Source organism: Gymnoscopelus braueri (assembly GCF_963280865.1).
Source record: "Gymnoscopelus braueri genome assembly, chromosome: 9".
Lineage (NCBI taxonomy): Eukaryota > Metazoa > Chordata > Actinopteri > Myctophiformes > Myctophidae > Gymnoscopelus > Gymnoscopelus braueri.
In genome coordinates, this window is record NC_137610.1 from 50411209 (window position 1) to 50422321 (window position 11113).

Here is an 11113-nt window from a genome sequence, read left to right on the forward strand (position 1 = left end):
TGATTAAAACTTGAATACAGAAGCAAGAGAGGACATGCATGCACCTTACTGTGTGTGTGTGTGTGTGTGTGTGTGTGTGTGTGTGTGTGTGTGTGTGTGTGTGTGTGTGTGTGTGTGTGTGTGTGTGTGTGTGTGTGTGTGTGTGTGTGTGTGTGTGTGTGTGTGTGTGTGTGCGCTCCCAGCATGTGAATCAGAGAAAGGCATGACAGAGAGAGAGAGGGAAAACAAACAAGCTAATCCTCAGATTGATCAATATTCCTGATCACGTTGGTCGTGACTCAGGATGGAAACCACACCAAATGGTTTGTCATAATTCTCTTGAAGCTGAGCTCAGTAAACAGTTTATCACTGTTAGTGCTGTAGTTTTCCAACTGGAGCTGACCAAGTAGAAAAAGGATAGAACACATTCCTTGCGTGCCCCGACACATTCTGAGGATATGAGTAGTAGCTAGCGGGGTCCACACATTGTCCTGATACACAGACTGTTCTACAAATCTTTTCAGCCTGTTAAAATGTCCGTGAAAATCCCAAAAAATCAAGCACGCCGCCTCGGGGCGAGAGGCGACGAATCAGGTTCCTGCTTTCCAAGACAAGTTTCCACAAGTGTCTTTCCATGTAACTTACACTAGCCTCAAAGCATGTCTCAGAACTTATTTAAAGACAATCTATTTGAGTTCCTCACACACGAGATACTACTGCAGGGTGACGTTTATGGCGACAAGTTAATAATCATCTCAAAAGAAAGAGCGTACCAGGTGTGTGTTGTAGACTGCAGCAATTTTACCAGAATCTCTGGAACAGGTTGGTACATTGATATGTATTTTCTTTCTTTTTACCACTTTCCTAGTATTGTTTTGACATGTTGAATGTCTTTTGTGAGTATTTGTTATGGGGTTCAAAGGTTGACTGGTCTTCTCCTCACCTTTTGTTTTTAACATTAGAAAGCGGTTGTAAACCAAAGGGTGTGTTTAATGGGGTCAGGGTCAACAGCTGTACTGTAACTGTCGTGATGATTAATTGAGAAGAGTGACTTAATAACCATGTTAACATTGTTATGATAATTGACAGTTAACATGTGAGTTCCAAGACCCTGCCTCAGGTGTTAACCACATTATCCCCTTGCGTCCATGGGCGATTATTATTTTTTTCAATATGTGCACAATTTATTTAAAAGATTTTGCCATTTTTTTGTTTTGTTTCAAAAAAAAATAGCAGATCTACATGTTCACAAGAATGAGCTTGTAGATCAGCTATTTTCGCAATTTGTTTTACAACAAAGTATACTTAGGGATTAAGTGGTTAATGTCATTTCAACATACATTTTGTGATCATAGCAAAACATGGATTAAATAGCTTTCAATTTAAAACCTAATATACTTCGTTGACTGGAGTCCCCCAGGGGTCTATCGTTGGTCCTCTCCTTTTTTCACTTCTTTTTGCTGAAAATACCTGACCTACATGCACACAAGGTGCATTGTGAGCTTAGATCTGCTTTTTTTTGGTGCATGTTTCCCTATTTTTGCCTTTTATGACATGCCCAGAATGGGGACGCTAGGGTTCAAGTGGTTACCTTTAAAAGATGGTCAACTCTTTCCTGGCAAAACAGAATATGTGAAAAGGGAAGCCTCCAAAGTCAATATTGAATAAATGTGCTGAACATATTTCAGCCTGCTTCTCAGGACATACTTTTTCATCTAATTGTTCATATTGCGCAAGCAGCAGATTACAACTGAGATTAACTCCATTCCGGTAACAATATATTTTGCAGATACCTGTCTACGAGGAAATTAAAACATCCAAATAATTGCTTTTGCAGATGCCTGTCTTCAAGGAAATTAAAAACCACAAATCATCTTTCTTTACAGTATTGTACCACATGCCAAGCAGATGTCATTTAATACAATGCTGAATTATGTTTACATTTCAAATTAAATTGAATGATAAAGTCTAGGCCTACTGAGACAACATTTACTCGCTTTTAAACTAAAAGGTAGAATTTTAAGGTGTGCAAGTGATTTCTTTGGTTAAAGTAAAAAGTTTAATTTTTATATTACGATAGTAATCATTGTTCATTAAGAGGGGCCTCCCTGTCTCTCTAACTCTTTAATAAGCAAAATACCTTCAGGTGGGTTGCCTATTTCATCACAAAGATTATTCATCCACGCTTGTGTTCCAAATTTGCCTGCTCATTCATTTGTTTTACGTCTAATTTCACTTATGTGTCCTATATGAGGATTCCTCATTGGATGCAATTGGTATCCCGACCACAACATTTATTTTCTGTTTACAAAGAGCTGGAGAGACAGGGAGGCCCACTGTTACTGAACACACAATAGCATTGCCTATCACTTTTTACCCCTTTTTCTCCCCAATGTAGTCGTTATGCCAATTAAAGGGATAGTTCACTCCCAAAAATACATTTTTTTCCTATCGATTAGTCACCCCATGGAGACTTGAATTCATGGATATTTTTTGTTTTTGACGCATTCCTAAGCCAATAATTTTATGACCAGCGGACCGGTAGGCAGCGGTTCCGGTAGGAGACACAAAGGAGACTCTTTGTGTCTCCTACCGGAACTGCTGCCGGTCATACATTTATTGGCTTAGGAATGCGACAAAAACTGAAAAAGTTATCCATGAATTCAAATCTCCATGGGGTGACTAATCGATTTTTTTGGTTGAGCTATCCCTTTAATTCCTCCCCACACACATTTTCGTGTGTTGTCACTGCTGTTGTATCCTACTGACTCACCTGCCAGTGAGGAGCCCCCACCGGGAGGACGTTGAGCCCGCCCAACACTCCCTGCTGACAGGTTCCGCCGCCCCAGCCCAGCCCGTAGGATTACGTGTTAGTGATGAAAATCACCCCCTCCCCGCCCGGCTTACCTCTCCAAACACGGGTCAATTGTATTCATATAATGTGGACACTCGACAAAGCCGGACACACCATGGTGGATTTGAACCCACAACCTCCATGGTGATGGGCAGACACTTAACCACTGCGCCACCTGAACGCCTCACTTATAGCACTTTAATTGCAAGTACCGTACTTGTGAAGTGCAAGTCCAATTGTATGTTTTATGTAAAATGTCTTCATAGTTCATTTATTCCGTCTTTTGGCTCCTTCAGAACCAGACCCGCGATTTCAGCATGAAATCGGACCAACCGCCCCATGAAGTCAAGCTCCGCTTGCTGCTCCATCATCTCCTCATCGTCTCAGCGGTGGTACTTCCCACCGGCCGGGCGTTCTCCAGGACCGACCCGCCCGTGGATCCCGCCCACCCGTTCCTCTTCATGTGGAACGCTCCCACGGAGCTGTGCGACAGCCGCTTCGGGATCGGCCTGGACCTGTCCTACTTCCAGTTCGTCAGCAGCACGCTGAAGACGGCCACCGACCAGAGGATCTCCATCTTCTACATCGACCGCTTCGGCATCTTCCCGTACGTGGACGAGGACACCGGCGAGACGTTCGAGGAGGGCCTCCCGCAGTTCATCGACCTGGACGATCACCGCGAGGCGGCCGAGGACGATATCGAGTACTACATCCCGGAAGTAGGCCAAGCAGGTAAAGAAAGGCCGTGACTCAGGGGTGATGCAACTTTGATGATGTAGAGGGCCACTTATATTTCCACACTCACTCCAGAGGGCCACGTTGCATATACTGTCGGGCAGACACCTCTTATCTCCGTGTTTTAACTTTTTTCGTAAATTAATGCCGTACTTCGCCATTCTATGTCACACAAAACTAGCAAAAATAGCCGATCTACAAGCTCAAAACTCGTCGCAACACGACGCATTTTGAGCTTGTAGATCTTCTATTTTTGCTATTTTTGAATTGAAATCCTGAATTCTTTTTTTTCTCTTTTTGAATTGGAATCCTGAAAAGTAACATTTTTATTTAATTTAAAATGCATTTAGTTATATTTATGTTAACTTTATGAACTTAAATACAAATACATTGGACATGCAAAAGAAAATAGAATTTTAATACTAGTCATTAAGCTACTATGATATTGACTGGAGTAATTAAAGCGGGTCATGTTTGCATGTTTGCAATTGGAACAGCTGAAATCAATAATATATCAGTATTCCTTTATCATATTAACCTGCAGGCCGCATTAAGTGAAGGTGGGGGCCGCATGTGGCCCCCGGGCCGCCAGTTGCCCATGTAGGCCTATGCTGTAACTAACTATCGTTTGTTTTTCTTAGCAGTTATTCCATTAACTTTTTCTATTAATTGAATAATCGAGGGGGTGCCACTGGCCTAGTGGTTCAGGCGCATAATCCACTCTAATGCCTGACAGCGAATCGCGGGTTCGACTCCTGAGCCCGACGACCTTTGCTGCATGTCACTCGTCTCACCCGTCTCTCTCTCCCCGTCTCCTGTCTCTCATACTGTGTACTATCAATAAAGGCAGAAAAGGCCCAAAGTTAACAATGGAGTCACGCCACCTGATTCGGATGCTATCAATGCATTGAATGGGACATTATCACCTTTTATTAGACCATTGAATGGGCGAAGTAGAGGACATACTGACCTACCCGCGATTTATCAGACCATTCATTGGGTGTTATCAAGACATACTGACCTACCAACGGAGATGACTTAAATAGTTCAGTTTCGGTTTTGGTTTTGGTTTCGGAACATGACGGAGGCGCGCAGTCTCAGGCGAACTGTCAGTCACCCCGTGAAGGACCACCGAGGGAGCTAAAGCGACCGAGTTGCCGTCCTGAACGGTGTGACGTTCGCCTGAGCCTACTCAGCGCCGTTGGAGTTATGTACCGATAGGCACAGAATCGTAAATATTGTTGTGGGGACTGCTCCGCCTCCAAGTAGGTCAGTAGCTCCTGATTACGCCCAATGAATGGTCTGACAAATCGCGGGTAGGTCCGTATATCGCCTACTCGTCGCCTACTCGCCCATTCAATGGTCTGATAAAACGTGATCTCCCATTCAATGCATTGATAGCATTCGAAGCCGGTGGTCACGCAGGGGATAATATTGTGGTTAACACCTGAGGCAGGGTCTGGGAGGTCACATTCTATTATCACTGTCTATTGTCATAACAGGTTTACAACTGCTTTTCAACGTTAAAAACAAAAGGTGAAGACCAGTACAACCTTTGAACCCCCATAACACTTCAAACTGTCAAGACTAGGGTTTTTCATATCTCGTTGCTGTCGGGCAGAAACCATATCTCCATATTAACCTTTTGTTTTTTTTCCCCCCGTAAAATCAACACCCTACTTGATCATACTATACAGCATCACGCAAAAGTGTCAAAAGTAGCAGATCTGCAAGCTTGAAACGTCTTGAGCTTGTAGATCTGCTACTTTTGCTATTTTTGAATTTGAATCCTGAAAAGTAACAGTTTTGGACATATGAGGTTTTCACCCGACAGAGATGACATACAGTATATCAACATTTTAAACCCTATTATAGACTTTGTCGCGCAACAGTGTCATGCAAAACTTGTGAAAATAGCACATCTAAACAGCTGTTAGTACCCAAAGACGCTTTAACTTTACATGGGGGGGAGGAGAAAACAACAAAAGAAAAACTACTTTATTAGGAAAAAATATACATATATAAATAAATAAGCATATATGTGCTAAAATGATGGATTATCGATTATTTCTTGTAATCGATCAAATCAATTAACTGTTGGACCCCCTACACGATCAGGCCTGGCCGTCCTCGACTTCGAAGAGTGGAGGCCGCAGTGGGTTCGAAACTGGGGCAGCAAAGACATCTACCGGCAGATGTCCATCGAGTCGGTGAAGAGGAGAAACTCCAGCCTGTCCGACGACAGAGCCGAAGCCCGGGCCAAGATGCTGTTCGACCGCGGGGCGCGGCGGTACTTCACCCGCTCCCTCCGCATCGGGAAGAGACTGAGGCCCAAGAGGCTGTGGGGCTACTACCTGTTCCCCGACTGCTACAACTACGACTACAACCAGGTAGGGATGTTAGCAATTCATCTATGATCGATTAACTACCGTTAAGAATTTATTCGATTAATTTTATCGATTTTCAATTAATAAAAAAAAAACATTGATTACTTTTTTTTGGGGGGCTAGTGAAAGTTACAGGTATGGTGTGTGTGATGTCAAATGTGAGCTTACCATAATCACAGTAATCCTTAATCATATTCCATCATATTCAAGGGTTTTTGGAGAGAAATGAAACAGACTCCATAGAGCCCTGCAGAGGAGAGGTGTGTGTGTGTGTGTCCAGCTGATGCTCGTTAATGTTACATCGTGGCAATTATGTTTCTGCACTCATTTTCAGTTTCGGACAATAATTTTCCTTTCGGTCCTAAAAAAAACGCCGCTTATCAATTAATATCGATAATTAAAATCGATAATTTGCATCCAGGACATGAAGGAGTACGACGGACAGTGTCCGGAGATCGAGAAGGAGCGCAACGACGAGCTGATGTGGCTGTGGAACGAGGTGACCGCTCTCTACCCGTCCATCTACCTGGAGGAGGTGCTCAGGGACTCTCGCCAGGCCCGCATGTACGTCCGCCATCGCATCCAGGAGGCCATGAGGGTGTCCACGCTCGCCGACCCCAGCTTTTCCACGCCCGTCTACGCCTACATCCGCCCCGTCTACAAGGACAGCGTCGACGACTATATGTCAGAGGTGCGTTTCAGGTGAAGTATTCATGGTTTCATATTTAAAAGGACAATTTTTAACCCATTCAATCCGGGAACGCATCTGTGTAATTTTTCTTTTCTTCTTTGGGCTATTCAAAAATAGCAGATATAGAAGCTCATAGCACAGAGAGCCGCGCTATGCTGCTATTTTGAAAAATCTTGAAAATCCTTGAATATATATTTATTTTTAAAGCAAACATTTTTCGCTCAAATCTTCTTCTGCTTCTGGGGATTCTACAAATGTCTTTAAAAGTAAATAAAAAAAATAATTATGTTGCTAATATCAGTGGTTCTCGAAGTTTTTCATGTCAAGCACCCCCCTTTAACTAAAAAAAACATCACATGGTGTCCTCCACGGTCAGTCCTCCGGAACTACTCTGCCGGGACCGGGGGAGGCTCTGGCACGTGGAGGGACTAGACTCTGTGGATGGCCTCCTGTCCAGGCCCCTCCTCTGTCTCACCAGGTCCATGACCTGAGCGCAGCACCAGACCCCCCCGCTCCAAACATTTCATTCTGGCGTGATGGTTTCTTGGGCCGTGGTGGTACTGCAGGCTCCACTTGCGGCTTGCCTGAAAGGCCCTACTTATAGGCCTTACCGTGGGTTTGTTGCAGGCTTCTTCCTCACGGAAGACACAGGCTGGAGCGCCAACCCATACTGCTCCCCAAATAATATGTATTTTGGCCGCGGACCCCCATCTCAAAATATGCTGTTCCAGGGATCCTCAGAAGCAAATATTTTAGTTACAAATGTTCACTTAAAAAATATACAGTATATTTATATTCAAAGATTTGCATACATTTTCAAGATTTTCCAAAAATAGCAGATCTACAAGCTCATAGCGTGGAACTCAGTGCTGCGCTTAGCTCCATAAAGAACCTCTCACTCCGCTATACAGCTCCGAGATGAGGTTCTATGTCGTTACCTTCCAGAATCGGGTGAACGTCCGCCAAGGCTCCGCTGTTTACCCTTTTGTATACGTCGTATCCCAAAACTAATGGTAGATTCCAAGCCGCACGGATGTTTAAAGTTTGGTTCGGCGCATAACATTTTAGGAACGGAGCGAAACTACCTGTTTAAATCGCTTATTTAGTCAGCCTGTGGCCATGTTTCCCATTGTAGCCAAACCGGGAGCAGTACTGGCAGCGGACGTAGGGGGGGTTTCCGGGTTGAATGGGAAACATGGCCACATGCTGACTAAATAAGCGATTTAAACGGGTAGTTTCGCTCCGTTCCTAAAATTTTATGCGCCGAACCAAACTTTAAACATCCGTGCGGTTTGGAATCTACCATTAGTTTTGGGATACGACGTATACAAAAGGGTAAACAGCGGAGCCTTGGCGGACGTTCACCCGATTCTGGAAGGTAACGACATAGAACCTCATCTCGGAGCTGTATAGCGGAGTGAGAGGTTCTTTATGGAGCTATGCTGCGCTATGAGCTTATATATCTGCTATTTTTTAATAGCCCAAAGAAATCAAAAAATTACACAGTTCCCGGTCCTAATGGGTTAAATAAGGACTGGAAAGGGCTTGATATACTTTGTTGTGCACTTTGTTGCACATTGAAAATAGCAGATGTACAAGCCCACATTGTGGACTCTAGCCAGTTATGAGTGGCAATGAAAAAGTGAGGTTTGATATTATTACACTACGGTATTTTCTGTGGGTTTATTTGATTGAATAACAGTTGTTTTCTAGTATGACCTGGTGAACACCATTGGAGAAGCAGCAGCACTGGGTGCCTCCGGTGTGGTGTCCTGGGGAGACATGAACGTCACTGACACAGAGGTAAATATGCCTGGTTTTAAATTAATTTAACTCTATTTTTATTATCACGCCACACATTATGCAACCGCCGCAAAGTCACATAAGGAAAACCCTTCGTCCATTTGCATTTGATTGATGCACTAGGACTGTAACTTTCCATTCTTTCCTATAGATGAATAACCTTGCAATGTGTTTTCTGGGTAGTTTTACATTTCATTTTAATTATACAGTATCAAGGCATAAATCGAAAAATCAAAATTACTTTCTTTTTTCAAATCCATTATATGAATTGGTCTGATTAAGCACTAGCCCTATGTTATACTTCACCGTACCGAACATTTCCAGCCTATACAGTACAAACCAGATCTGCTATTTTCGCAGATTGTTTAGGGTAAAAAAACGAATGTAAAAAATTGTTCTCCTAAAGTAAATTCTTATTTAAATATATGTTTCTAAATAATGAATTAAATCAATTAGTTTGATAAACTGTTAAAAACCACTAATATACACAACTAAAACACCATCCCAGTGCACCAGGCACGTGCACACGCCACACATCAAAGGGGGCTCAAGTAAGCCCCTGCCCTTTAAGTACCCGTCTGTAAAAGGTGCCCTCTCTCCAGACCATGAAGAAACGCAAATGCCCTCCTTTCCAAGCCGCACCCGAAGGCAGCATTCAAGACAATTGCCCTTTTCTTACTCTCCTGAACTTTTGTTTTGACAGAATTGTCCTCCGTGTATAAATCCATGCCGTATGTCGCATATCCAGTAAAGGCTTGATTATCCTTAGTTGAGCGCAGTGTAGTGCATCGAAAATAGCCGATCTACAAGCTCACAACGTTGTGAGCTTGTAGATCGGCTATTTTCGGGTTTGAAATGTTAAACAAAATTTCATCCAAAAAGTGCCCTTTTCAAAATTTCTGCCTCTGCCCTTCACATAACATTTTCTACACGTCCCATGCTGCACACCAGGACTCGTGCTTCGACGCTCGGCAGCACTTGGAGAAGGTGATGAACCGCTACATGGTGAACGTGTCCACGGCCACCCAGATGTGCAGCAGGGCTCTGTGTCAGTCCCAGGGCAGATGTGTGAGGAAGCACTGGGACAGTGATGACTACCTGCACCTGGACCCTCGACGCTTCTACATCAAGGTTAGTGGAGTTTACAATGTTTTCATAGAGCACCGAAGAAGTCTGACATCACTGCCGCTAGAGGGCGCTGTCCCTCTGGGTCACAGCATTATTCTTTGTATTGGAAGCCCCACGGGCAAATCTTAGATCGCATCATATTAGAACTGTGTTCCAAAAATAAACAAATCACCCCGTCGATTTTATTCATATGGAATTGAAGCATCAGCCGACGGTGAAAAAGTACTAATTTATCTAAAGAGTAAGTAATCCAAACACGGATGTTATCAAATGTAACTCATGACAAACGACACAGTCACATTCCTGACAAAATTGCCAGGGTGGTTTGTTTATTTTTTGGAACACAGTTCTTATATGACGTGATCTAAGATTTCTCTAAGGGGATTTTCAATAGGAAAAATAATTCTGTGACCCACGGGTTGGCGGGGGTGACGCCAGGACTTCGGTACTCTATTGCGTTTTTATATTTATTTCATTTTGACTTTTGACAATTTCACTTTAGTTTTTAATCTGGCGTTGCTAGTTTATTTGTATTAGTTTTTTTAATGCTTAGTTTTATTACATTTTATTTCTTTATTTTTAGTGTTAGTTTTAGTTCGGGTTTTTTTTTTACGTAAAATGGGGGAAATCTAGGGCTATCTTCCAAAATATTGGAAGATAAGATTTCATATGCACCCAAAAAAATTGTGTGTGAAATGTTGACCAAGGCTAAAACTAAGGACATTTTCTCCATGTGTTCAGTTAGTTTTAGTTAGTTTTGTAAACACACACCACAGGTGTTAGTAAACTGAACTAAAAAAAAATGTTCAGTAAACTAAAATGTTTCATCAATTCCAGTTTTCGTTATATAGTCAAGTTTTAATCAACTCTAATGACTCTTCTCATCTTCCTCATGAAGAAATACAGGAACGGCCAGCTGACGGTGAAAGGCGAGATGTCCCAGGAGGACGTCGACTGGTTCGACCAGAGGTTCGACTGTCTGTGCTACACAGAGACGCCGTGCCGCTCGGCCCTCACTCTGAACGTCATCCCTGACCAGGACCTCAACATGGCCTGGAGCCACTCTGCGGGGGGGCAGCTAACCTTCACCCCTCATCACACACACCTACTGCTCCTTTTATTGTGGATGTATTTCGTCATCTAAATCAGCGGGGGGGGTCTTCAACAGGGGGGGTCCGGGACCCCCTATTAGGGGTCCTCAGAGATACTGCGGGGATACTGCCAAATCAAAAATGTGTGATAGGGACTTTTATTGTTTATTTTTTTTACATTAACCACTTGAACCCGATAGTATCCCTAGTCTGGGGGGAACTTTAGGCAAAAATAGCAGATCTACAAGCTCACAACGCGCGGCTATTTTCGGGGAAGAGGTTTGGTGTAGAAGGGAGAAAAAAGGTAGACCAAGTACAGAGCCAAAGGTCAAGTTTGGTGTTTAAATGTGTGAAAACACACATGAATCCAATTTGTAGTGGGGGGTCCCTCAGGGGGCTCTCTCAGCTAACGGGTCCTTGGCCTGAAAAACGTTGAAGGCCCATG

The 11113-nt window shown here is 43.3% G+C and overlaps 1 protein-coding gene across 2 annotated transcripts; it reads left to right on the forward strand.

Annotated features, from left to right (window-relative positions):
• The first annotated feature begins 556 nt into the window (after nucleotides 1-556).
• LOC308092710 (hyaluronidase-5-like) lies at nucleotides 557-10725 on the forward strand. 2 transcript variants are annotated; one of them, XM_080438800.1, is made up of 7 exons: nucleotides 557-801; nucleotides 3130-3565; nucleotides 5687-5958; nucleotides 6377-6646; nucleotides 8360-8449; nucleotides 9401-9580; nucleotides 10476-10725. In XM_080438800.1, the coding sequence occupies exons 2-7, from the start codon at nucleotides 3151-3153 to the stop codon at nucleotides 10719-10721; spliced, it is 1473 nt and encodes a 490-aa protein (XP_080294926.1). In that variant the 5' UTR covers nucleotides 557-801; nucleotides 3130-3150; the 3' UTR covers nucleotides 10722-10725. The 2 variants fall into 2 exon arrangements, with proteins under 2 accessions (XP_080294926.1, XP_080294927.1); XM_080438801.1 differs by lacking the exon at nucleotides 6377-6646.
• The last annotated feature ends 388 nt before the right edge of the window (nucleotides 10726-11113 follow it).

Bases quoted from the DNA above. Each gene is read 5' to 3' on its own strand.
- LOC308092710 (XM_080438800.1), top strand. From the start codon at position 3,151: ATGAAATCGGACCAACCGCCCCATGAAGTCAAGCTCCGCTTGCTGCTC. The intron at 5,959-6,376 runs GTAGGGATGTTA...ATTTGCATCCAG, and splicing joins ACAACTACGACTACAACCAG to GACATGAAGGAGTACGACGG. The intron at 6,647-8,359 runs GTGCGTTTCAGG...GTTGTTTTCTAG, and splicing joins TCGACGACTATATGTCAGAG to TATGACCTGGTGAACACCAT.